Source organism: Sturnira hondurensis, unplaced genomic scaffold (genome assembly GCF_014824575.4).
Source record: "Sturnira hondurensis isolate 20B ecotype Veracruz unplaced genomic scaffold, ASM1482457v3 Scaffold0017082, whole genome shotgun sequence".
NCBI classification, from domain to species: Eukaryota; Metazoa; Chordata; class Mammalia; order Chiroptera; family Phyllostomidae; genus Sturnira; species Sturnira hondurensis.
This window is the reverse complement of record NW_028089713.1, coordinates 135,409-163,168: the sequence shown is the minus strand read 5'-3', so window position 1 is coordinate 163,168 and position 27,760 is coordinate 135,409. Positions and strand designations below refer to the sequence as shown.

The following is a 27,760-nucleotide window of genomic DNA, read 5'->3' as shown; positions in this document are numbered from 1 at the left end:
ATATCCAAATACTGAAATATATTGTAATGCTTCTTTTACATCATCCTTAGCTTGTCCTTTCATGTCCACAAAATTTACTGTCTGTGGCACACTTGTGTTATAAATTACATGTATAGATCATCAAATTCAGTTCCAGAAAAAAAAAGAACTAAAAAATGTGCTTTCCAGTTTTCATTGCTGGTTAAGTTTAAAACATGAGCTATTTTATGTGTGGATGAGGGAACCTAGGCATCAGCCAACATAGTGCTTTGTAAATTTACTTTTTTAGAAAATGCATTATGGGGATACGTATTTTCATTTATTTGTACCAAAGCCTCTATAAAAAAAAAAAGAATACTTGTATGTTACTCAAGTGTATATCATTCTTACACAAGAGGACTATGGCAAAATTCCATTTCAGTAGCCTGAGGAAACCATGCTCACAGCCCCCTGCCCCCCCCCAACACACACACACACATACACACACACACGTCCTTACTGTCTGTTGTTTGTGCATATCTGAGCAGCCTGAAACACTCTGCAGATGCTGTGGGCACCTCTGTTGGAGATCAGGGTTAGAGAGGCCATTTTTTTTGGTGGGGAGTCCTAGTTACAAGATGAAGACCACAACATGGACAAATAAAGAGAGGACACAGAGGTTGAAATACCAAGGACCCATGCTGAGGTGAGATTGCAGCAGTTCCCAGAGAATGACAGGCCCAAAGGAAGGTCAAAAGGGACATTGCCCTGTGTCCAGAGAGGAAAGACTTGCTTTACTGGAAATAAAACCCACTTTAGGGGAGCATTCTAAACCCTTGACTTTTTGAAACCATGTTTGCCCAATTTTGTGTGATCACTTCATTTGGGTTATTCTCTGCTCCCTAAGGCAGGGGTTAGGGAGAGAATGGGTTCTCTGTGGGATAAGGAGGACAACCAGGTGTTTGGACAAGTGACCTTTGAGTGAGCCACTCTTTGCCTGTGTATTCTGGGAATCCATTCATTTATTTATCCAACATAACACATTTACTACCTTCCTGTAGGATGCCCGGCAGCATGCTAGGAGCTCAAGGGATGGAGAAGAGTGGAACCTGGGTCCTCCAGTTTTCTGTAATGAAGCCACAGAACTAAGACTGCTGCCAGCCCAGGTAGTTGGTGGCTGGACTTGAGTAAGGAATCTGAACTCCACAGACTCTTCTATCTCATGGCTTTTGCATTTTCTGATTTAGGGGTTTTGTCTTTTTTATAGTGTTCTATAAAATTCTTTGACAATAATTGCAGGTTTAACCCCCCTAAGCCAAGGAGGAAATGTGTGTAGTCTATACCTGGCCAAGACCAGGCATGTGGGTGTGGTGGTCACTCCAGCAGACCAGTACAGGACTAAGTGAGGGGCTGGGGCTGCTGACTCTGTTGGGATCTGCCTTTTTTTACCCCTCCTGTGTGTTTCATACCTGTAAGCCTCTGGAGGATACTTTGTCCAATGGCTGAGAGCAGCCTGGAGAGTTGGAACTGGAACAAGAGAATGCTGAGTCATCATCAAGGACCTTTGGGCCCTCTCAGCCATTGGTGAGGCCATCCTACCTGTAGGCAGCCCCAGCCTCAGGCTCACCATCTTGTGTCTGGAATCTTCCAGGCTGTGCAAGCACTCAGCCCAATCTGTCTACTGCCGTTCTTCTCTTTTCCCCATCAGATTATATTCTCCTTTGGGCTACTTACCATGCCTGTAACAGAATGAAATGCTTGCTCTCCCTGACTCTATCTTAATTCTAGCCTGCATTTCTCCCACAGCTTTCAGGCAAGAAACTCCTGCTTTAGATTTGCTAATTATTAGAAGAATTCTGCCCAAGGCTTGAGCTTTTGGTAAAGATCTGCAGAAGCCTCAACACTGATGCAGATCAGCAGGAGACAATGGGTAGGGAACAAAAAGATTCAGAGATTTCAGGCTCTTCCTTGGATCCCAGTTGGTGCCTGGATGTCACAAACCTCTTGCCCTGCCATTCTCCCTTCCCTTGACCTGGAAGAAGCTTGAATTCCAGGGTCTCTTAAGATGGATTTGTAGAAGCTTTAAGCCCCTTCACCCCATCTTCTTGAGCTGGTGACTTCTAAATCAATAAACCTTTCCTTACTTGGAACCTGGTGTTTTGAATATTGGCCTTGAAGCATTGGTCAGACAAACCTTGATTAGGTAACGTGGCCCCTTCTCATGCAAAACCCTACAAAATGGGGCCAGGCAGCAGCCTGCCTTCTTTAAATCCTACAGGATGCATGGAGAAAACGAAGCAGCACTCAATTCTGTCTGGCTCTTGTTGGGGGAGCACCCAACCTTTTGAGGCCCCTTCTTATTTCATCACAGCTCACCACATATGCTCTCCCATTTCCTTTCCTCCTCAGCCTGGACAGGAATCTTTCCTTCTAGTTCAGCTAGTTCTTCTCCTTTCTCTCTCCTCCCCAAAGTCCAGGTCTCAGGGCCCCTCTTCCACTGCCCAGACCAAAGTACCAGGTCTGGCTGAGCCCTGGTTCCTCTGTACCCAGAGAGGCTGGACACAGGGCAGGGCTGGAGCAAAGAAAAGGGACTAGCAATGATCCTAAAGGGGCAGAGAGGGGGGCACATTGATTTGTCTGTGTACTACTTCATCTTGAGTGGACTGAGAGTTTCCTATGTTGGGCCTTCTCATGTCTGCTCCCAGCAGCTACTCTTCCAAACCCTCTTGCACACACGTGACTTTGGCCCTGTTTTTCTGCATTTAATTCCAATTTGTATGTGTTGAGGGGCAGTGGCAGACCCACACCAGCAAGCAATTCTCCGGTACCAGCTGGGTGTTTCAAGCTAACTTAATTCTGACATTATCTATCTGGAGATAGCATCAGATTCCACAGATTAAGTGCTCAGTCCTGCAAGACTGTCTGCCCCACCCTCCTCAGATGCCAGTCCCAAGCCCAAGTTGTCACCTGTGCTCTGAACAATTGGCTAGAGGCTGCATGCTCCCATGACCCTGTCTTTAGGGGTTTGATTAATTTGCTAGAGCAGCTCACAGAACACAGAGACACCTGTTAATTACTAGATTACCAATTTATTATAAAAGTTATGTGACCCAGGAACTGCCAGATGGAGGTGATGCATTGCGCAAGGTATGTGGGAAAGGGCACAGAGCTCTTATGCCCTCTACAGGCATGTGCCTCTCCTTGCACCTCCACGTGTTCACCAACAGGAAGCTTTCAAAATCCTGTCCTTGTGTGATTTGTTTTTCTCTTAGGGGCAACTTCATTACATAGAAATGATTAATTAATAATTCATTGGACATTGGTTATTGGTTCATCCTCCAGTCCCTCTTCCCTCCTGGAAGTCACCGAGGTGGGACTCAAAGTTCCAACCCTTCTAGCACTTGGTAGGGTCACCTTGCAACCAGCCCCCACACTTAGGTGATCTAGAGGTGTTCTAAAAGCCACTCCTTTAGCATGACAAGGACACCTTAATCACTCTCTATCACTTAGGAAATTCCAAGGGCTTTGAGAGCTCTGTGCCAGAGACAGGCGGAAGGCCATATAGAAATTTTATGTAAATTTCTTACTGTAAATTACAATGTCATAACACCCTAGCTGTTCCTCCTACCCTTCTTGACAAGATTCAAATGGTCTTCCTCTTCCTGAAAACAGACAGATGTGACCTCTGAAAGTGGTTTGCTATTCACCTGACCCAGAAAACCCCATAAATTTATGCAAATCAAGAGGTCCAAATCTTGGTGTTCACTTTAAGAACAGCCACAAAACTGTCCAGACCATCAAGGGTATGCATATCTGAAAAGCTACCAAGCATCTTAATGGTGTCACTTTACAGAAGCAATGTGTGCCATTCTGTCATGACAATGGTAGATAGAGTTGGTAGGTATGTCCAAGCCAAACAGTGGGGCTGGACACAGAGCTGGTAGCCCAAATAGAGTGCTGAATATTTGCTGTACATGCTTGAAAATGCAGAGAGTAATGCTGAACTTAGGGGTTTAGATATAGATTCTTTGGTGATTAAGCACATTCAGGGGAACAAAGCTCCCAAGATGTGGCACAGAAGTTACAGAGCTCATGGGTGAATTAACCTGCACATGAGCTCTCTCTGCCACACTGAGATGATCTCACTGAAAAAGAGCAGATTGTTACTAACCCAGAAGAGGAGGCTGCACAGGAAAAAAAAAAGATATCCTGGAATAGACTGAAAAAACAAAAATATGACCCAGGAATAAATTTAGCGTAAAAAAGTACTAATAAAAGTTTTTTAAAAATCCAAATGGCCCAATTAATAGTTGTAATCTGTGGTCACACGTCCTCCTTCTTCCAAGAATCATTCTTGATCAACTATTCCTGAAACCAGATGAACTTTGCCTGACCCTTCCTCTAAAGCTCTATAAACATTCTGTTCTCCTTATCCAAGTTAGGGGGCAATAGAACTACATTAATGGTGCTCTGAAGGATGTTCTTTTACAATGCAGTCCTGTGGTAGAATGGTCCAGTCCTGGAGAAGGTCTTCCGTTTACCCTAAGAAATGTCTTCTGGGGGTAGTGAGAAAAGAAAGATCATTCTGCAGTTTGTGGAGGGATTGGAAAGAGTGTACCAAGGAGGAAGATTCTAGAATAGTGTAGTTGGGCCGAGCAGGCACCACCCCCAGGGGCTGGCCCTGGAGGCTTTCTCAGCTCCCCTCCTCAACCTGTCCCTTCCTAGACTTGTCCCTGGGTGGATGGCCCCTCAAGTCCTGTCTCCACAGCACACTGTGCCCACCTCTCCAGCCTGTTGTGCTTGCTCAGTACCTCTGTTTCCCTGCAGAGCCACAAGCACTGAGTTTTCTTTTTTTAAAAATTTTATTTATTTATCTTTTAGAAGAGAAGGAAGGGAGAGAAGGAGAGAAATAACAATGTATGGTTGCTTCTGGTGCATCCCCTGCTGGGAACTGGCCCCTGCTGGGAACTGGCCTGCAACCCAGGCATGTGCCCTGACGGGGAATCGAACCAAGATCATTTGGTTTGCAGGCCCGTGCTCAATCCACTGAGCTACACCAGCCAGGGCTGAGTTTTCTTTATTAGGTTCTGCATTGGAAAGCTGATCAGCTGAAATAACTGAGATTAAGCAAGAAACTGGCATATCACAGAGGAAGATGGGCCTCTAGAAATGTTGGCTTAGGGACTCTAACCTGAGAACAGGTGTTAGTTCCGGAGTAGTGTGGATACAAGTCCTTGTTCTCTCTACACATGGTTACCTGGCCCCCTTATCTCTCTTGGGGCAGGTGCAACATTCCTGGGTGTGAGGAGGGCCTTATCAGAGGGGAGCAATAGAAGCTTGATATGCAGTCCAGGGTCCACATCTGAAGGATAAGGAGTTCTTCACTAATGCTGCTTTCTGCTCCTGTTTTCCCTGAATGGAACCCAAACTTGTTTGCAGAAGGAAGAGGTTACTAAGGCCAGGGTCCTATCAAAGGGCCTTTTGTCTCCTGAGCTAAACATTGGCTCATTGTTGCCTTTCTGCCTGGACCCTCCCTCCAGAGGTGGAAGGCCACTCACAGCCTCCAGTTTCGGTCGGTGGCTCTGAATGCGATGGTGCAGCAGGAGGAAGCTGGCCCAGTTCTGGGCCAGAGGAAACCTGGGAGAGGCTGGTGTGATGCATCTGCTTAAGTCTCTGTCCAGCAATGACTGGGTGAGCTGCCACACAGTTGCCTTCCTCCAGGACAAAGGATTCTTCTGGCTCAATTCTTTCTAAGAACAATTTTAGAAAGTTTGTAGAACAGAGTTGAAGACTTGACCCCAGTTGTTAGCTGTGGAACTTAGGACAAGTCTTTGGTCTTCTTTATGCCTCAGTTGCTTCTTCTACCAAATGGTAATAACACTAGAGTTGTTGTGAGGGCTAAACTGGATAATGCAGACAAAGTGCCTACCTCTGTAGGTCTTGTAAGTAATAACTGCAGGAAATGTTACCTGGCATTACAATTCTCAAGATGAGTCCCAGGCCAGCCCTCCAGAGTCTGCACCCTTAATCTGTTCTCTGTTGCCTTTCAAGGCACATCAGCATGGTTGGGAGTTGGGATGAGGTTCTCCCTCTCTGTTTAGAAGGTTCCCCAGTATAATTCAAGGCCCTGGGTGGAGATAATGTCCACACATTTGCTTGTCAAACCTAATTACCAAGAGGACCCCTAGGGCCACCTGGTTATCTAACACCAGGTCCCAATATGAATGGGCCACATTTGAAAAAATTAAAAAGATGCACTTGAGACTTGATGGATAGGACTTGTCTCACTTTTTGTTTGAGCTGTAGGAATGATGAGCCTTTGTGGCATCCTGCACTTGATTTCATCATTAATTCCTTCATTTAATTAACAAACATTCATTGAGTGCTTACTGCATGCTGGGAGCTACACAATGTGCAGGGCATAAAGTGATGACCCAAAGGAGATGTGGTCTTTGGTGTTGTGGAACTTAGCAGACATTAAAGTAATAGGTGTGAGCAAATGCTCTTTAGGAAAGAGAGTGACAAGTTCCGTGAACTGGAGGAGTGACTGAAGCTTAGAGAGGGTACAGGGAGGCTGGAGGACGGACTGGGGTTGTTTGTGATGGAGCTTGAAATGGCTGGAGTCCATGTTTAAGATTTTGGTCTGTATCCTAAGAGCAGTGGGGAAACCCCAGGTCGTGATTACTTCAGTTTTCTATTTTGAAAAATTTTTTTTTCTTAAAATTTTTTATTTTTAGATAATTTTGGACTTTAAAAAATTGAAAAAATAGTACAGAGTTCCCACATACTCTTTACCCATGCCCCCCAAATGTTAACATCTTACATAGTACATTTAATAAAACCAAATTGGGATATCCTTTTCTGGGGCAAGATCCAACCTAAGATCCCATATTGCATTTATTTGCCATGTCTCTTGTCTCTTCCAATGTGTGATTTTTCTTCAATCTTTATCTTTCAAGACCATAGTACTTTTGAAGAGTACCGACCAATTATTTTGTAAAAGGTCTTTCAATTTCTGTTTCTCTGATGTTTCTTCTTTTTAAATTCAGGTTGTACACACCACAGCTTTGATATTGTGTCCTTCTCAGTGAGTGTAATAAGAGATGCATGATGTCAATATGTGTCATAATTGGTAATGTTAACTTTAATCACTTGTTGAACTTGTGTTGGCCAGTTTTTTTCATTCCAAAGATACTATTTGTTTCTTTTCAGTGAGTATTTTCAGGAAGATACTTTGAGACTATTGAAAATACCCTATTTCTTATCATACTTCCTTCCACTAATTTTAGCGTCTATTAAGGATTCTTAACTGACACAATTATTACTGTGTCATTTGCCAAATTGTAATTTTTCAACTTCCATAATTACTTCTACATTTATTGTTTAGAATTCTACTGTAATGAAGAACTGTTCCTTAACTCCCATTTCATTATTTATTCAATTATTTCTTTATATCAATATGAAATTGTGTATGTTTATTTTATTCTATGGGTTATTCTTCACGACTATCCTTTATTTTGTTACCTAACTTATTTCCTTTTTGGCTCTTGAGAGACCCTTTCCTTTGTTTCCTTTGTCTCTTTTGTCCTTTTTGACATTTATTAAAAATAAATAAGAAAATGAGAAAGACTAGAATAAGCACTGTGGTATTGGAATAGAATTGGAGGTACAGTATGAACTCATGACTTTTAATATATAGGTAAGCAGATGAATATAGGCAAAGATATAGATGTGTGTGCATGTGTGTGTCTATTCATATATCTATTTCCTAGCTCTGTCTGCTGAGAAGGCCTAGAAGAAATGATATCCAAGTCTCAAAGAGCACATCTAACACCCAAATCTTGATTTCTAGCTACTATTTTCCAAAAAAGGGGATCCGGAGGTCCTTGCATAATTCCAGGGTATGAACAGAGAAAGGACAAGGTGAGCCAAAAGTAGTTTACATGACAAAAATTTTGAAAGTACTCACAAAATGGTGGGGGCACATCAAAAGAGCCAATGTAACGGGTCTCTCAAGGGCCAAATGGAGAATAAGTTGAGCAACAAAATGAAGGATAGTCATGGACTCTTCACTGACAGAATAAAATAAACCTACATTATTGCATATTGATATGAATAGATAATTGAACAAATAATTAAATGGGGGTTAGGAAACAGTTCTTCATTACACTGGAATTCCAAACAATAAATTTAGGAGAAATGATGGAAGTAGAACAATCAACCTGGGAAGGACCACAGTGATCATGATTTCGGGCCAGAATCATTCATGGATACTAAGATGAGTGGAAGACAGTATGGCGAGAAACAGTGTATTTGCATAGCCATCAAGTGTTTATTTCCCTTCTTCACCAGTGAGAAACCTGGCTCTTTCATCTATAGTATAGTTATTTATTTGTTCAATCTAGTAGTGCATGTAAAGTAAAATCAGAATGCTAACCAACAGATGTGAAAAACACATTCAATGACTAGAACCTGTCTTTGGCCTTTGACAGCCTACAGCAAAAATACATATTTTTTTCAAAGTTACTTAGGTTAGTTCTTTTCTTTCCCCACTCCTCTCAGTGCAGTTATCTCATTCATTTAAAAAAATAATTCAATTAGGTTTTTCTTTACTGTTTTCACTTCCATTATGGATTCTCCAACCTCCTCTAAACACATGCACACCCCTCTTCACACACACACACACACAAACACACACACATCCTGATTGTTATTTATTTATTATTCACATATTAATTCTATGGATATGCAAAACATTACCAGACTCTAAAATCTGAACTATTCAAAAACATATATTCAGAGAAATGGCTTCCTCCCCCACCTTCTATGCTGTTTCCATTCCCATTTTCCTTCCAGTTCTTCCTCCCACCCTCTGTGGTTAATCAGTCACGTTAGATTTTGGTTTACCATTCTTGTATTTCTTTTTGCACAAATGTGCTGATACATGTATATTTTCTTAGGGCCTTCCATGAAAGGTGGTGTGCTACCCATGAAAAGATCATTCTGGTTGCTGGTAGATGTAAAGAGAACACTTAGCTGATATTATGGTTCAGGAGAGAGGCAACTGGGGCACCGATGCTGCTGTGGTGGTAGCAAAAAAAAAGAAGAAAGAACATATGAATGATGTTTGGAGGTGACATTGCTATGATTCATAATTGATTACAAATTTGTAATTGAGGACAGTATCAGGGATGGTATTTTGGTTTCTGGCTTTACCCGCTGGGTGAATGTTGTTAGTGTTGCCTGCTGAGATGCAGAACACTGTAAAAGGGTTAGATATGGGGGGCCCCCTACATGGGTCTGTGTTTAGACATGTTGAATATGAAGCAGAGATGGAGTAGGCAGCTGAGGCATAAAGCATGGAGGGGAGGTCTGAAGAGAAATGTCTAAAGCTGTGAATTCTTCCCTGGTCTTCTGGGCACATAGGTCAGGAAATGAGAGGGCAGCAGCATGGAGAGTAGATTCTCCATTCAACTCCAGTGTGCATGGAGTTCCCTGTACACCATGCAAGTCTCGATACCAGCTGGGTGTCTTGTATTTCAATTCAATTCTGACACTATGTACCTGGAGATAGGATCAGATCCCACCAGTGCAGGTACCAGTCCCACAAAACTGCCCTCCCCTCTCTTCAGATGCCCATTGCAAGTTCAGGGGTTACCTGTGCTTCTGACTGTAAATCAGAGCTTCCCATGACACCCTCATTGGGGTTGATTAATTTGCGAGAACAGGTTGAAGAACTCAGACAACAAGGTTACTCACTGGATTACTGGTTTATTACAAAATATATTAAAGGGTACTAATTGATATCCAGATGAACAGATACATAGAGTGAGTTCTGGAACAAAGGAGCTCTGTTCCTGCAGAGCTTGGGGCTGGGAATGCACTGGTTTGCTAACCTGGAAGCTTTCTGAATTCTGTCCTCTGGGGTTTTTATGGAGGCTTTATTGAATAGTCATGACTGATTAAATCATTGGCCATTGACAATTAAGCTCAATCTCCAGGCCCTCCACTTTCCCTAGAAGAGGAGTGGGTGGGTGGGTGGGTAGGACTAAAAGTTACCAGGTGATCAGCTCTCATCCTTAGGTCATCTTGGGGATTTTCAAAAGTCACTCAATGGCATAACAAAACACACCTTTACCTTTTGACTCACAGGAAATTCCAAAGGTTTTAAAATCTCTGAACCAGAATTGGGGATGAAGACCAAATATATATTTATTAAAAACCACAATTTCAGTCTCACGCAGAAGAAAATAAAACAACAGCAAAACCTTGGTCATCACCCAAACTCTTCTGCCTGGAGGCTGGCTGCTCAGGGCAGGGTGTACTTTTCTAGGGGTGGGTAAAGTTCATGTCACAGGGTGGTCTCTGCCTCTCAAGGTGGAAGCAGGATGGCAGAAGATTGGGGCTAGAATTGTGCCTGATTTCAAGTCACCCTGAAATGATAATGATGCCACATTTGAACTAACTTCCATTAAATGATATCTCCTCAGCCCACAAGACCTACCTGGGACCTAGACTAACACAGAGGAGCACTCACCTGAACAGTTGGGGTGGAGGGGTTGCTGGGAGAGGAGACTACACCTCTTTGCATATCCAAACAACTGTACAGAGAGGGAGCGATCCAGAGGAAGCCCTGCCGAACTTGTTGGGGAGAGTGTGGTGGAGTTGGTATGAGTTTGTGTGAAGTGGAGGTGTAGATGCCAATGCCATGAGTCATCTTGAGTTGTATCCTCCCCACTGTTGTCTGCTGAGCTTATTTCAGTGAGCCACTCACATCGCAGATGAGACATTTTTTGAAAAGTCTCTTGGGGCCCTTGAATATGGGTAGAAGTGAGAGCTTCCTGGGTGTGCAGTAACACACCAGGAGGGGAAAAGATAGGAAAGGAAGGGTGACATGAGAGCTGATAGAAGGCTGTGTACCTTGTGTTCAGTCCCTCGGCATCTCACATCAGTCTTCACTTAAAAACTCAAAACAACAGGATGCTTAAAGTAACTTGATTTTCCATGGAAAAAATTAAAGGCTTGGGCTTTGAGTCTGGCCTGATGGGAGTAAGGACCGTAAGGGTAATGTGGGGTGAACAGGTGTGGTGAGACCCCAAAGCAGAACACATGGATGGAGAAAGAAAACAAGAGGGCTGTGAGGAGGTTGGATGAAGTTTCTGAAAATTGGAGGAGGGCTTTTGACTATTTCAGGCTGAGGAATTTGGTTGTAGGCTAAGAAAAATTTAGTTCTCAAGGGGGATCTTAATTACATATATCTACAATACTTGGCATCTTAATTACATATAACTACAATAATAATATTAATAGATTTCATTTATTGATAAATTTTATGTGTTTCATATATTATATTATTTGATTTTATTCTCATAACAACTGCAATAGATAATATGACTATTTCCTCTACAGGATTTATCCTGTTAGGTTTCATTTTTTTACACCATTTTTAAACCAAATAACTGTAGGGTAGCACACAACACAGGAAATTAAAGGAATCGAAAAGAATTAAACTGAAAAGTAAACTGAGATATAGGGAGCCTGGCATCTTGACTCTTCTGCCTGTGCTCTTGGGCACTAAAAGTACTCAATCCCTACCTTTTCCCTCCTCTTTTGCATCCATCCATCCTTCTATCCACTCATCACCTATCTATCCATCCATCCATCCACGCATTGATCCACCCATCTACCTGCTCATCATCCACTCACCCACCCACTTATTCATCCATCTTTCTGACTGTATCTGTATCTACTTATAGATATAATTCTTTTTCAGGTAGGAGGCTGGATTAAATAACCTAAAAATTCCCTTCCAGCTCTTAGGTTATGTGAAGTATCTTTCACTTGAGATTATATTGTGATTGTTCTTGGCAGGGTGTTGCTCTTCCTAATTAAATTGCTTCTTCTTACTGAACATACATACATTTTCACTGAAGCTCACCTGGTCCAGAGCTTTGTCAGGATATCATTTTACTTCAAGTTATTTTGAACTCTGAATACATGGCAGGTGGTGAATAAGAACAACCATTCAGACAGGCAATGAGAAAGAGACAGTGAGGCCTGGAATTAGAACATCACCTGTTTTTGCCTCACTTGTATTCTGAGTCAATAATGACAATAATGGTGGTGATGACAATGATGATAATGAGTCCAGTGAATCACATGACCCTTATATCAGAAGAGATTTGGAGGGGTCATCCAATTTACCTTCTTGTCTCCTGTTAACAAATGCCTACTTCATCTCTGAAATATTCCAAAAACTGCCTCAAGAATCTTGAAAACTTTTCTAGTCCCATCTCTTCCTGATTTTATCCAGAGTTTCCTCCTTGTGTATAAGTTTATTATTTTCCTCAATTTTAAAAATAATTATTTAAAAGTGAACCACACAACCACAAAAGAAAATTAAAATAAGCAAACTATATGGTCATAGGTGGCAAAAAATTGATGATAAAGGGGAAGCTGAATTTGGGGATAGAGATGCTGGGAACGGATGGTTCTGCCTACATGGAGACACAAACACCATATTGATGCTGATCTCTTTCTTTCCAAATTCCAAGAATCATGGTGTGGTTGAAGGTGAGTCACCTGGAAGGTGTGCCAAAACCAGGCTATTATTTTGGATTTTTATTTGCAGCAAGATCTTTCCCATTTCTCTCAGTGCTGGATCAAGTGCACTCTTGGCTTCCTACCCTTTCTACACTTGCTCCCTTTGAGAAGGAAGAAACAAGAAGACAACAGAATCATTTATGGAGTATCTACACTGTGTCAAGCACTGAACTCTACATAGTTTACATCACCTATTCATCCCCATGCTACAGACTGAGAACTTTAAGGTTCAGCAAGTTCCAGGGGTTCCTGATTGGTAAATAATGGAGGTTGAACTGAGCCCACGTCTATATTCTCCGTAGTCATTCACATGAGAAAAGAGCTTGGGAGCACTTTATCTGCATTCCTTCTTACCTTCTGACTGAGATGAACATGATTTTTCTTGTCCATGCCCCAGGTCGTCACTTCCTCTAGTCTATGAGCTTATGGCTTCGCATTATGATAGTGTATGATCTTTTCCTTCTTACATATATGATCATGGATCAAAGAATAGAGTTATTCCTCCTGCATATTTACACATATTGGAGACTGAAATCTTCACTCGTAACTTCAAATAGGGCCTGAACTGCAGTCTTCCCTGTGCCCTTCCTTCCACGGAATAGACACCAACTTCAGCATACCTGCCTACACCCAGGTTACAGGGAGGCCTCTGCCAGACCACACATCCCACCGTGAAGGGAGGCACCTAAGCCATGCCTGGGCCCATCCCCGACCTCTGTGTAGGAGAGCATGTGGGCTTGCCTCACTGAGAAAGAGTGCAGAACTCTGAGGAGCACCTGAGCGATGATTCAGAGGAGCAGCTGCCAATGTACCTGAGGGCACAGTCCCCACGTGCCAGGCTGAGAGGTCAGCTCCTGTATTTAGCAGATGGTTGTTCCCAGCAGCAGCAAGACTGCAGAAGGGTAGAGCAGGGATATAAGTTCAAGTGGAAGTAGAGTTGTCATTTTGGTTTTGAAACATCAAATGACTGGCCTTTACACATTCACACAAAACCCTTCAAAAAGAGCTAAGAGCAAACCTGAGGACATTTTCACCACCCACCTAGTCAGTTCAAGCTGCGTGGAGACGAATCCTACATTGATACCGAAGATAAATTCCACAGGTGGGTCTAACATCACCCTCAGGATGGCAAGCATCCTCATTGAGGTCCCTTTGCCCTTCTTCAAAATGAGGACAACTGGATTTGGACTTACTATTCTATTCCTGAACCCCAAAGACCACCCCTAGAGAGAAACATGCCCCTTGAAGGATGAGGACACAGGACACATGGTGTCTTTAAATAATGAGGGAAGGGAGCCTCTCAAATTCAGAGAACAGGGAAAGTGGGCATGGTGCTAGGATGAGAGTGCAGGGCTGGAATGCAGGCTGTGTGCAACTCCAGTCTGGAGAGAAGTTACCTTTATCAGGGAGTGGGATTTTTGTTAAATCCTGACCAACCTATGTCCTTCAGCCATGCTGATGCCACAGCTCCAGACTACTTTTTACAGCTAGTGCCCTATTTATCAGTGCAATTAATAAAAAATAAAGTGATTGTTCTTCAGGTTGTGTCTGGAAATAAACTCATGAAGCAGCTCAACCAACTATAACATTTCCACTCAGTCTTACGGGAGAGGACTTCTCTCTTTTGGGGACTCTAATAAGACTTGGCATGGCCAGTAGTGGGAGTTCCTGTTAGCTGTGACAGACCAGCTCCCGGACTGGCCAGACAGACCAGGACTGGGGCTAAGGCACCAAGCTTCTGGGTGTGTGTGAGAGAGTACACAGAAACTGTCCCCACCACACCCCACATACCGTCACAGGGTGGAGTGAGCCACTTGTTGTCCTTACCTTAACCTCATCATGTTCAGAAATGCTGAAATTTGACAATGCTGCATTCCTAAGGACACAACCCAAAAATGCTCAGCCAACCTAAAGGGCACCATTCCAACAAGAGTCTCCTTTATCTGCCTCGAACACCTGGGGTTCCTGGACTCCAACCAGGTCATAGCCATGAATGCCATTTGTTTCCTAAGGAGAAGCAGGGGTCATGTCTAGTTCTATCTGATCCCCAAGCTTGTATTCACAAGCTCACACTACCCACCCTTGCCACCTTCTTTTGGCATTTTCTCAAGCTGTATAACTTAGTCAGGAAATTTGGGGTTAATGACGAGTTACTCTATTGCTACTTTCCAAAAATAAAATAAAAAGCCACAACACTAAATAAGACATGAATAACATTTAATTTCTGATATTTCAGAGGGAACTTTAGGATCTTGAAGGGCCCTTGGGGTGCTGTGTGGATGCGCAGAAGTGCTGCTTAACGGAGGCAGCATGCAGCCTGGAATGGTGATCGGAGGCCCAGCTCTGGTCCCAGCTCAGCTACTAAGTGGCAGTGACCATGGGTGAGTCACTTCCCTTCTCCTGCAATGTTGGATTTGAGCACCTCTAAGGCCCCTCCCAGCTCTGATATTCTATGAATAACGAGCAGAGAATGTACTGGGTTGATTTTCTATAGGCTCTGAGGAAGTTAAAACCTACTGCATGTAACAGCATGGGCAAGGCCTGAAACAGTTCTTTGCTGCCTCTGGGCTCAGGCTCCCATCTGTCTCTGTGTTGGTCGGGCTCTGGCACCAGTCATGAGCAGAATGAGAAAGGGAGCAGAAATCACAGAATCCAGAACCACTGTGTGGTTTATTATTGAATTTGTCAAGTCCATGGACGAGGACCCTCCCCAGTGGAGGTGTGCTGTTTGGACACTTTTTCTGCCTTCTCAGACCTCGGACCAACAAGAGCTCTGCGACTCTCAGTCAGCCAAGTGCTTTTAGTTCCAGGAATGTGTCCTATCCTTGGGACCAGGGACAGTGAGAAGGCAGCAGGTGAAGAGATAACAAACCAATGCCTCTTGGCCCCAGGCCTCTGTCCAGAAGGCCAGAACTGGCAGAGCGATCCAGGAAGGTATGAGCCATTGCAAGAATTCTGGGAGACCCACATTTCTGGTGGTGCTGCATGTGCCCAATGTCACTGGCACAAGCACAGTCTCATTTGCCTTTAATTCCCAGGTTCAGCCACCCCCTCCACACAGTTCTCATTAGGCTGAACTCTAACCAACATGAGCAGAACTCTGAGCAATGACTCCATGTGTCATATAAATAGCTTCAGTGATATACAGTCTAACACACATACACACACACATACTTGTGGAAATCATCTTCAGGATGATTTGAGCAGGTACTCATTGGCACAACCACCCTGAATATAAGTGTAGGCTTGGACTGCAGTCTCTCCTCTCTCCCCTTTACCCCAGAGAGCAGAGCATTGGAGAGGGGACTACCCCTGCCCAACCCTTGAGTAGCAAGGTGGGCAAGGCTCCTGGCTGGAGGCTTGAGTGTCTTCTTGTTTGATAGGAGGCAGGGAGGAGGTTGTGCGGGCTGTGCTGGTGGTCAGTGTTCACTTTACTCCTTCAACAGTCCTAGCTTTTTCAGAGCCTCCCTTCTGTGCTCATCAGAGATGCCTTTGGGGGAAATCTTGACACTGACACAGGTGGGTCGAGGCAGCTTGTCACGGCTCTGTCCTTGGTGAGACAGGCGTTTGGAGCTCTGCTCCAACTCCTGGTCAGCCAACTTGCTCACCTGAATTCCTGCAAAGTCCTTCCCGGTGCCCAAAGAGGCAGGGCGGGGCCGGGAATTACGCCAAACATTGGGTGAGATCTTGTTCAAGAAGGAGTCTTTTCCCAGAGAGGTGCTGGTTTGGGGGCTGAGGTCTTTCTCAGTTGAGAGGTAGCTACTCAGCCCCACACCTGAACGCTCCAGAGTGTTGGACTTGAAGTTCATCTGTCTCAGGCCAGGGATGCTGCTCTCCTGGAGAGTCAGGCCTGAGTTTGGCTTTGGCTGAGTCAGGGGACTATTTGCCCTTGAGGCTGTAGAGATAGGAATTGGCATGGATTTGGCTGCTGGAACCTTCCCTGGAGAAGACCCCTGAGCTGGACCCGGAGCTGGGGCTTTCATTGGAGAAGTTCCCTGGGTTGGAGCAGGAGCTGAAGCCTTCCCTGCAGCAGGCACAGCTACCGAGACCTGAGTTGCAGGCAGCACCAGAGCAGGAGCTGAAGCTGGAGTGGGGGAAGGGGCCTGAGCACAAGTCCCCTTGAGTCTGATGGAGCTGGTGGGCTTACTTAAGTGGAGGCTGGGTTCATCTTGGTCCTGGGGTAGCCCCAGCTTCTCCAGAGCTTCTTTGCGGGCTTTCCTTTGCTCCTGCAGGGAAGAGGAGACCAGGCTAGAATCTCCAGGGGCAGCCTCAGAGTGGCGAGACAGCCAGTGCTGGGGATCACTGTGGAAGCTGCTTCGGCTGCTCTTAAGAACAATATTAGGTGGCAGCCTCCGGGGCTTAGGTGCTGTGAGGGGAGCCAGCTGGGTACTTGGATCGCTCCCTGCTGGGATGGGAGCATCTGCAGCTCCAGCATTCTGAGACGACACAGCAGGAAGAGGCTGAGGTTGTCCTGGTGTCCCCATCAAGCCGTTCTCATTGGATTTTTGGGACATGGCCTCTGAAGAAGTCTCCTTCCTCTCCTGGGGGCTGATTGACATGTGGAGCTGGGGCGTGGGGTTCTTCTCCACTGGTCCTTTGGCTGGGCTGTCTTCCGCACTCTTCTCTGGCTGGGTGTCCCGGAAAGCCTCTGGTGGGGGAATGAGAGCTATGTCCAAATCAAGGGCAGCCTCCTGGAGGGCGGTCGGAGCCTGGATGGGCTCACTGCTCTGGCTGACCTGCTCTTTCTCAGGGTCTGGGATGAACCTCTCAGGTTTCCCTGGGAGGTGGCTATTAGTCTGGGTGGTGCTTTTCCTGAGGCTCTGGTTCCTACCAATATGGATATTTCTGGGGAGGCTGTAGGAGCCGGATCTGAAGCCCGGGCTTTGGGGTTCAGGCAGATGCGATGAGCTGGACTGAGTCACTCTTCTTGGCTCTAGTCTTTGCTGAACAAAAACCTCCTCTGGATGTCCTGTGAGAGTCCGAGAGAATAGGCAAAGAAGAAAGGACAGAGGTGAGAACCCTATTGCCAAGGGCAAAGCAAATATTTCCTGAACTCTGATCTGTAGTTTGCATAGATGGGTTTTGTTTTTGTTATTTCTTTGCTCTTAAAGGGGCAGTACTCTTCTCTGGATATCATTTAGACTAATGGATCAACACTAGCAGATTCCCTTCATCCAAGGATTAATTTTTCAAGGCAGCTGGAGGAGGCCATCTGTGGAAAGGGCAGATCCAGATAGTTCCTTGTCCTTGACCCAGGTTCTTCCCTTATGGAGGCACTAGGGTGGGGAGGGGTTTAGGACAGTCCCTCTAGCTGTTTTGAAGCTGCCAGATAACTGGGTCCAATGGGAGTATTGAACACGAACAGCATAAACAGATGGTTCGCTTTCGATTTGACCAGGCTTCCATCTTCTTCCACCTTCCCTTTCTAAAAGTACCTGGATGATTCTGTAATGGCCCAAGCTGTCCCCATACCAGACAGTGACATGGGCCTTTTCCTTCCAGTGAGCTGGTCAGGGGCATCAGGCTCAATGGGTCAGGGAATTAATCTTAGGTGGTAATGAAGTGCCATGGCCCCATTTACTGCTCTGCCTTCAGGGAGGGTCTAATACATTATCAATAAATATTTACTAAATGAACAAATAAATGATTGCAGCATTGATACCAGTGGGACTCTCGTTAGGAATAAAGTGCCATCCTACTCACCTGGACACATGGCCCCACACTCACGTGCTACCCTAACCTCTTTCTACTGAGCCTACACCACTTGCTCTCACATTCTCTCACAAGAGGCTCAAGGTGCCACCCGCCCAAGCTAAGGGAGCCCTACCCTCTTCTTATCTGCTGCAGCCTGGGCCTCTGGGTCATCCAGATTAACTCCCAAGACTGACTCAGTCTCTCCAGAGCCAACCATCCACCCCTCTCTCACCTCTGTCATTGTATCTATTTAGAATTTCTCCATGAGTGGATCAAACCCCTTTTGCTCCTAGGCCTCTGATACATACAGAAAGACACAGGAAGCTGGCTTGTCAGCAGTTTCTCCTTCCCTCCAGGGACAAGGCTTTATTCTAGCCTGGAGAGTGGAGAGGAGTGTGGTCATTCTTTCTTCTGCCTGTGTCCCATAGAGCAAAGAGCAAACAAAGTAGAAAGTGGACAGAAGGATGTTCATATTTTCTGGGTTTCACTAGAGGTGCTACCCCAGACTGTCTCTCTTACCCTGGGGAGCAGGCTGGATTTGGGGCAGTGCACGGGGACTTTGGGGAGTTGTGGCTTGTTCAGACTCGTCAGTGGACAGTCCACTGTCAGCCTCAGTGTCCAATGAGCCAATGGTCTCCTCCAGGAAGAGCAGACACTCCTTCTCTTCAGCGGACAGGAAGTCGTAGCTGCTGTCACTCTGAGTGAGGAGAGGAGGAAGCAGAGGAGAAGGGAGCTGTGAGAGGGAGCTCTGCAGAAACTGGCAGGGCCTGAGCACCACCCTGAGTTGGGGAAGGAATGCTGAAGAGCTGGAAACCTTTCCACCACGCTACTCTGCAAACCTGCTGGAGCTGCTTCCTGAAACTGCAGGCACCAGGCAGGGCAGAGACTGCTCTCTTACCAGCACACAGCTCTGGTAGCTGGGCAGACAAATGGCAAGTGGCCTTTCTTTTGCAGTCCCAGGTTCTACTTCCAATTTCTCTGTGTGATCTGTGTTAAATATTTCACTTGGTGTCTCTGGTTTAGCTCTAACTTATATGAGTGACATAAAGATTTGACCTTCAGTTTGAATGGTACTGTTTGCAACTTTTCAAAGTACTTCTGCATCCTTAATCTGTCATGTCAAGGACAGTACAAGGACAAACAGGAAGCACAGCCAAGTACAAGGACAAACAGAAAGCACAGCCAACTGCTGGCTGCCAGGCCAGTGGGAACAGGGGTATGACTAGCCACAGAGAAGTTTGCTAAATAATTTATACTTGACTGTGATATGCATTCCATATAGAATTTTTTCCCTTGTGTATTTACTTTCTTAATGGCATTTGGCTCTGCTGACATTCAAATAAGTGCGTACTTCTCAAGCAAATATTAACTTAAGGGGGCAGGGTAAAGAAACTGGATGAATATAGGGGGAGGAGAAAGCAATTTAGTATTAAATATTAAGTAGGTATTAAGTAAGTAATTTTAATTATGAGAAAGGCCATAGGAGTCTACAGCCATACCACCCTGAATGCGCCCGATCTCGTCTGATCTCGGAAGCTAAGCAGGGTCAGGCCTGGTTAGTACTTGGATGGGAGAAAGGCCATAGGAATATATGGGGAAAATGTCGTGGTCATTTTGGATGATTGCTCCCCATGCTCTACAAGGCCAGGAAGATCCATGGAACAATCACTCTCCAAGTGAGAAGGTTGAAGGGAAGCCCAAAAGGGCAAATGGGAATATATGAAATTTGGCTAGAGTCCCTTCCTGGCATCTTCCCCCTCCCCCCTAATATTTTAGAAACTTCTAAGTTGTATATTCTCCAGACCTACCCAGATGGGCAGTAGAGATTTTGGGATAACTCTAAAAATATCCTGGGCAGAGGGAAGAACTCTGTTGGAGTAACACTTCTTCTAGTCTCAAGACCCCTTAAAGAGCCATCTGTCAGCTGACTGTGGGGCCCATATTTTAAGGGGAGCCCCAAACACAGCCTTTGGAAGCCCTGAAGCCAATGCCAGGGATTCTCTGAACAAAGATTTTCTTTACTGCCCTCTTCAACCTAAAATAGCCTTGCCCAAGATAAGCCAGCTCTGAATTTCTCCTTTGTGGAAAGTTCTCTCTGAAAACCTTTAATCTTGGTCGTACTCTGTGTCCAGTGGTATCTAAGTATTCATACTGGCCTCGGCCTAAAAAGCAAAAAGATGTCTCTGTCAAGAAGAAATTATATATAGATTGCCTGCACTCTGGATTTTATGTGTATGTGCTACTTTTTCTAATCCATTTTTACATATCAAAACTCATCAATTGTATTAAACATCCTTGACACACGGTAGAGACTCTTATAATCCTTAATTTTTCAAATACCTCTAGAGGATGCAAAGTAAAACAATATAAATTCTCAGGCATAATTATGTACATGATGAATCCCAATAAGAAAGGAATGCTTACATTTGGACACAAGGCATATTTACTCTCTAACACCAGCCATACAACAATTTAGATTTAAATTCACGCCCAGAAAAATTACAATGTATTATGTGCCGCTCACAAATGGTTAAACATACTGACTTTGGAACAGTCTCAATCTCTGCACAGAGAGACCATTTCTCTTCTACATACAGGCACATGCTAAGTGCTTATATGCATTTCATTTACTTCTCCCTAGGATCCCTATGGATTCAGTTTTATTATCATTCCCATTTTAAAATTAAGGAGACGAAAGCTTATGAAAATTTAATAATTTGCTCAAGGTCATAGAGCTTATACTAGGGAACCCAGATCCTTTTGGCTCCAGAATCCAGGCTCTTAATCTCTCTGTTCTCTTCGATCTTTTCAAAGACTGAAGTAATGCTGCTAATTGCAGAGAACTTTGGGAATCCATGGGCTACAAGGGTCTACATTCTGGTTTCCACCATGGCCTGAGATTACTGGCCTGCTCTCTCACTTCCACTCAGACCCTCAACCTCATGAAAACTAAAAAAAGTCTCATTTGTTCTATTGCACCCTGGGGTAGTCCCACCCTATTTATTTTCTATGGAACCAGGGATGACTCAGAGACAGAAAGCATCAATCGGTGTGACTCACTCCCTGACAAGGAAGATGAAAGAGAAGGAGCAGTGAGACAGGTCGGTCCTGGACAGGGTGGGACAGGACAGGGCAGGTGTGCGGAGAGCAGGCCAGGCTGCAGGACAGAGAGTACGTACAGATCCAGAGCGGGTGGAGGTGGTGCTCGTCATGCTGTTCCAGCTGCCGACGCGGGTCACAGGTTCTGAGCCGGGCCCCTCTGGCCACAGCTCCCTCTCCGGCATTGCCAGAAACAAGGTGCAGGGACGGTGAAAGGGGTTCCCAGAGGGGAAGCGAAGGGAAGTGAAGAATGTCCCAAGCTGGGCCTGAAAAGAAAAGAATCAAAGCCATGTGTGAGCCAAGGCTGGGCTCTGGCAAGGTTCTGCCCAGGCCGGGGAGCAGCATGGTGGCAGGGACACCAAGCAAGCAAAGAGCTAGAAGGGGCCGTGGACAGCCATTACCCAAACCCAAATGCCCCAGCCTGCATGGAAGGACACATAAGCTGGCTCCCACACACATGCAGAAGGACGGACGTGGGGGGTGGAGAAGCAGTCTAGTCAGCAAGGAAACCCCATCACTTCCTTTAGTTACCTTTTCCTCTGAACTAGGGAGCTTACCCTATATTCTCATTACCATGTATAATAGATACTATAGGAGTTAATAGCTTGGATTCTGGAGGTAGCTGAATCTGGGTTCAAATCACAGTTTAGCCATTTACAGTTATGTGACTGGAGGCAAATTACTCTGAGTTTGTTTTTCCTCAATAAATAGGGTTAATGTAAGGATAGAATGAGAGCAGTGCAATTTAGCTGGTAGTGAATACTCAAATACTTAATGAATAAACTACTGCTGTTCTTATAATAAGAAAAAGACAAGAATCCACCTAGAATTGAAATAAATGGAATTAAAGGAAATAAGAATTTGGAAAAGAGGAGTCTGGGTTAAATGGGAGACTATAGGCTTGAAAGAAGGAACATGGCCCTTAATAGCACCTACTTTATAGGGTTGTTCTGAAGATAAAACAAAATTCTCCACATAAAACATTTGTGCAGTGCATGGCCCAGTGGTTAGCTGCTATCACAGTCAACATCACCAACATCACTACAACAGCCACCACCACAGCCACCATTATCTCCCTAGCCTGGGACACACATGCATAGTACCTAGAGTGGCTGGCACGAACCCAGTTCCCCTCCTGTGTGTCAGCAACTCCATTGCTGAACTTTTTGCAATATGGGTCCCTAACATTTGTCAAATGAACAAGAGGAATGTTTTATGTGTCTTCCTCCCACCTCCAACTTCTAGAGAAGAGAAAGTTTCAAGTTCATTGCACCAATGGTAATAGCAAAGGAAGGCAGTGCCATTTTCCTTCCAAAAACCACAAGGACTTTCACATGCCTGTGTGTGGGAACACTCCAGCAGAGTTGGAAAGGCTAGGGTGACTCCCCCATGTGAAAATGAAATTCTAAAAGAATAAAGATTAAAAGACAGGCTAAACAGAGAGTTGGGAGAGAAGTAGAATACATAACATAGAATACAGTCTGATTCTGAATTCATATTTTCCCCATAACACCAGACTTATGTTCTACCACCTTTTCTACCCTTCCAATACTAGGTAAATTGTCCTAGAAAAATGTGTTCTATTTGAGACCTTGGGACTTGGGATTTGGATTCCGGGTCTGGCTGTCCTTTTGCCAATCACAGCTCCCAGTGCCAAAGTCAGGTTTGGACTGTGCTGGGTGAGTCAGCCCACCAGCTCTGTAGAGCTGACAAACAAGCCCTCAGAGAGCTCCTCTCCTATTTGGGAGAAGGCCTTCAGGTGGAGCAGGTAGGGAGAGGCAGGGCAATGGGAAATGAAGGAAGATCCCTAATGACACATGTAGTTTATGAGGGTCCAAAGCCTCTCAGGAGATAGAGGGGAACCAGAAGGGACAAAGATGACAAAGACATCCAATGATAAGTTATCATGGGCAAGACAGCCCCTGGATTTCCTTCATGAGGTTAGTTTCCCAATATCCAGAAACGCAAATAAACAGAAACATGAGAAATCACGTGAATGAAATTCAGTCACCTTGGCTCACACTCCATAGATGACTGTCTAGGTTCAGAGAGTACTAACTCATTGTTGACATTCCATGGGATTGATGCCATTGTGGCAAAGGAGACCCATCTCGCATCAGCCTAGGCACACAGAAGCTGCTCAAAAAATGCTAGATGAGTAAACTTGCCATCCATTCTAGTGTCTTTTGAGTTCAGCTATTGAAAGACCTCTTTTTTGGGTTCTACCCTATTACTATAAACTCTTTCTAAAATATCTTATTTCCCAGAGAATATATGGTTCAGTGGAATTTGGGCAATGCTTTCAGTTAAACTAACAGGCATGCACTAATGTGCACTGTTTCCAAGAAGCCAGTGTTACAACCAAGGGTCTGGTTTTTGGCTCCAGTTTTCTTATCTGTAAAACTGGGGCAGTAAATATTACAAGTGGCTCACTGTAATTAATACAATATTCTCTGTGAATAGGTGAGAGGACACTACCTCCTCCTTTCAGAGAAAATTACTACTCATGTTCTTCCAAGTACACTTCAGCCTTTATGGTTGTTTGCTAGCCTATCCTTCCCCTCAGAGTGCCTATCACACTTTCTTTTCAAAACTAGGGTGGCCTGAAACAGCTGGAAGAGGTAGAAACTGTATGAATAGCACTGCTTCAAAAAACATAGCATGGTATAACTTACAAAGTGCTTTAGATATGCTGGTCAGATCTTTAAAATAACCTGGTAACTTAGGCAGGATGGGACACTTTCATTTGACAGGTTGGAAAGCTGGAACTCTTCCCACTTTCCCTCCGTAAGAGAAAGAGGGAATGACCTATAACTGCACACGCAGGGCAGCCTGTGGGCCCTGGCCCTCCAGTGGGTGTCTCCGACTATCCAAACGCAAGACAGCCATGCACCGAAAAAAGGGTCATGGGGCACCCCTGACGAATCAGTGAAAGCCCTACAGTCACCTGTCTCCTAACTAACCCCCTGACCCCTGTACATTATTTAGTTCAGCGTTATGCTTCCAGGACAGGTTTTGCCCCAACAACAGACATTTCAGAGTAAAGGAATTATACCAAATGCCACTGACAATCATACTATCAGGCACTACATAACCACTGCAGAGATGAATCTGAATCAGAAACCAAAGCTGAATGATCCCTGAAGTGCTTGCACCTTGTCTCCACACCTTGTTTTCTGACACAAAGAGTGAACTGTGAACAAGTCTTCTGTCCCCACCTCCACCCTCCCTCACCAGTGAGGTCTGATCTGGATGCTGTATTTCCTTCCACCAACTTTACAACCCTGAAACTTGGGACAATCTATTTCACGACAACCATCGAAACCTCAGGTATTTCAACCTGATAAGAAGCCTGAGAAACATGTAAAACCCTCAGGTGAGAGTTTGGTATCTTTTAACCCTTGACCTCTTCAGAGGCCTTGAGGGGAGGAGGGAATGGGTTAGGTAATGTGCACAGCCTATAGTCAGGGCCTGCAAAGGCACATTAAATATTAACTACTCTACTAATGCCCGCCAAGCCTTAGAGGAGAGTAAATAAATAGCATGTGGAATTCAGGCATCTGAAGAGGGTGGGGAGAAGGCTTCAGCCCCATTCCAGTCTGGTTTCTCTATACTTTCTTTTTTTAATTTTTAATCTATTTATTTGTCTTTAGAAGGGAAGGGAAGGAGAGAAATATCAATGTATGGTTGCTTTTTGGTGCATCCCCTGCTGGGAACTGGCCCCTGATGGGAACTGGCCTGCAACCCAGGCATGTGCCCTGACTGGGAACTGAATCGCGATCTTTTGGTTCACAGGCCCGTGCTCAATCCACTGAGCTACACCAGCTAGGGCTTTATACTTTCTAAATAGATTGCTCCCATGAGCCCACCCCATATCCTCCAAGAGCTCAGCCTCCCTCCCTAGTAGTCAAGGAATTTGCCTATTTCTCTCAGACTAGGTGTCTGCACCTTTTGCCGACTACCCAGAAATGTGCCTCAGGCTGGAGAACATCCCAAGAAAACCTCCAGGGAGACTCCAAGTCGCCCTGTGTGTGCCGCCCTCTTTGAGAGGGCAAGTTTGTGTGTGTTAAAGGCAACACTGTAATCTCCATTTCCACCACAGTGTTGAGGGAAGAGGTTGGTAAAAATATTCTCTGCACAAAAGAGCTTTGTTTGACACTGCAGGTCATCTTTATTGCTGACAAGTTCACCACCTATGGCAGTCCTCAGTCAGTGAGTTTGGTGGTCTAGTTCTGTGGTGTGGACGGAGCTAAAGCCTAAAGCTCCAGTTGTCAAGACTGGAAACCTAATACAAGGGTTGGCAAAAGTGGGCTTACAGTTGTTCGTATGGAAAATTATACAATAGTTACTAAATATTAATATAAAAATAAATTCTCTCTCTTGCAAACTCACAACCACTGTGTATCCACCTGTATGTGCCAACCCTGTATACTCACTCAGAGCTTGTGTAGTTCAGGCCCTGGGAGCCTGGCCCTGGGGTCTCCCCTTTCCCTCTTTCCCAAAGCAGGACAAAGGAGGAAAAGAGGCAAACTTACAGGCCAGAGTGTTAATCCCCCAAGGTGGCAAATGGAGAGGGCTGACTTACTATTCTGACTTGATGTCTACATCTAGCTTCCTTGTGTAGGTAAACCTGCCAAACACACTGCCAACTGGGGCCCCTGACAGAAGAAAATAAGCAAAACCACTGCACTCGTCTGGTTCTCCTCTCTGTGGACCCGGCCACACTCCTTTGACCTAAGCCCCACTCAGAACTTCTACCAGAGTCAACATGCTACCGTGAAATATCAATGTGGGAGGGGTCCCAGCACAGTCAGGTAGCTTTCTGTTTGCCAGTCTCTATGCCTACTAATAGGTAAAACCAGAAAATTAGTTGAGCTGAACCCCAATAAACTGGACTCTACAACTACATTATCCGTGGGTTTTCCAGAGATGAGCAGGGGGCCTGAGCTGGAGGTTTCCCAATGAAGCCAAAGCTCACCCCTTACAAACAACGGAGCAGAGCTCACACCTTACACATTGCCATTATCACATGGCCTGTATTTAAATAAAGATAGGTGATAACTTGATAAGACCGTAGGACAATTTCCTGTTAGAAATGCAATGGAAGGCCACTCTTCTTCCCTGGGTGAGAAGACTTCTGTACTCCAACTACTTTCTTCCAAAGTCACAACTCAATTTGAATTACTCAGAAACGGAAATTTCCAAAACAAACCTGTTTTCCCTCCTTGTGTCTGCACAATATGCTTATCTAACCTAAATAGGCAGATTTTTTTTTTTTAAAGGCATTCTAGCCCTCATCTCCACAAAAGCATTTCAGTCCAACTTTTTCTGATCCCTAACTGGCCTGTCAGAGTTGAGGAACAGACAGGAAAGCCCCCCAGCTGGGGTGTACAGGGCTCCTCACAACCCTGTAGCTCTGAATTCCCAGAAAGCGGCCCCACGTGCCCTCCCCACTCCACCTTTCTACAGAATGAGCAGTAGTTGGTCAGCGATAAACTCACCTTCCCTGGGTGGGGGGCTGAAGAGAGGAAGAAACACCCCTGTATTTCAAAGGGCGGAACGGGGACAGGGGGACAGAGACTGCTTCCCCTGCCTCCTGTAGTTTCCTTCTTTGGACCTCTTCCTGACTTACCTGGACAGGTAAATGCTTCTTCTGTGCTGGCTCACCCCACCCTGCCACTGACTCTCAGCCAATCCCAGCCTTCCTTCCCTACTTCTCATTCCAGCTGTTTCTTCAGGGAGGGCGCTGCTGTTCTCACTGAACCAATCATCTCTTGCCATCCCTTCCCCCATTTAGAGCCAATAAAGAGTCTGGAAAAGGGAGGACTGAAAGGAGGAGGGACTGCTTTGGGCTGAGACTAGGAAAGGCGAGTTGGGAGGGAGGGAGTAGGCAAAATAATTTTTAATCTTCATAAGAAGAAACACAGTCCATTGGATAGTATGCTTTTTAAATGTGTTTGGAACTTAGTTTTCTATCTAGTGCTGCTTTCTTCCACTTGAAACTAAGAATTCCCCTGAATTCTCCAAGTTAAAATTCTCAGAGGCCAGTTTTGTTAATGGCTTTTCTAATCCTTCAGACTCACTTTGATCCCTAAGCCTTTTCCTAGACGCTCATAATGCTGCAAACTCCACTCCGGATGGCTAAAGCAGATGTATCAAACCTCCAGAGCTAGCGCACACTTACTTCCCCACCCCACCCCTCAGCTTGTCAAGGATCTTCTTGGGTACATTTATTTCTGGGGGGAATGAAACCACTTCCTCCCTTGAGAGATCCCTGATGAAAAGTGACTGGACAGCACCGAAGGAGGGAACATGTTCAGTGTCATTTGGGTCTCTGTTTTGTAAGCTGTTGGTGGAAGGTAGCAGTAAATATTAATAAATAAAAACAAAATAAGCTACCAACAAG

General features: G+C 44.9%; 1 protein-coding gene and 1 long non-coding RNA gene across 4 annotated transcripts; both read right to left on the bottom strand.

Annotated features, from left to right (window-relative positions):
* Window positions 1-2,204: 2,204 nt before the first annotated feature.
* Window positions 2,205-5,314, bottom strand: LOC119001686 (uncharacterized). Its single transcript, XR_005069616.1, has 3 exons — window positions 5,150-5,314; window positions 4,417-4,514; window positions 2,205-2,230 (listed from the first exon to the last, which is right to left on the bottom strand). It is a non-coding gene; the product is annotated as an uncharacterized LOC119001686 (long non-coding RNA).
* A 9,450-nt stretch (window positions 5,315-14,764) lies between these two features.
* On the bottom strand, window positions 14,765-27,007 carry CUNH1orf116 (chromosome unknown C1orf116 homolog). Of its 3 annotated transcripts, none has more exons than XM_037067208.1 (4): window positions 26,987-27,007; window positions 21,435-21,620; window positions 18,775-18,952; window positions 14,765-17,530 (listed from the first exon to the last, which is right to left on the bottom strand). In XM_037067208.1, the coding sequence occupies exons 2-4, from the start codon at window positions 21,537-21,539 to the stop codon at window positions 15,993-15,995; spliced, it is 1,821 nt and encodes a 606-aa protein (XP_036923103.1). In that variant the 5' UTR covers window positions 21,540-21,620; window positions 26,987-27,007; the 3' UTR covers window positions 14,765-15,992. The 3 variants fall into 3 exon arrangements, with proteins under 3 accessions (XP_036923103.1, XP_036923102.1, XP_036923104.1); XM_037067207.1 differs by lacking the exon at window positions 26,987-27,007 and adding an exon at window positions 26,856-26,980; XM_037067209.1 differs by lacking the exons at window positions 21,435-21,620; window positions 26,987-27,007 and adding an exon at window positions 26,856-26,980.
* Window positions 27,008-27,760: the final 753 nt, after the last annotated feature.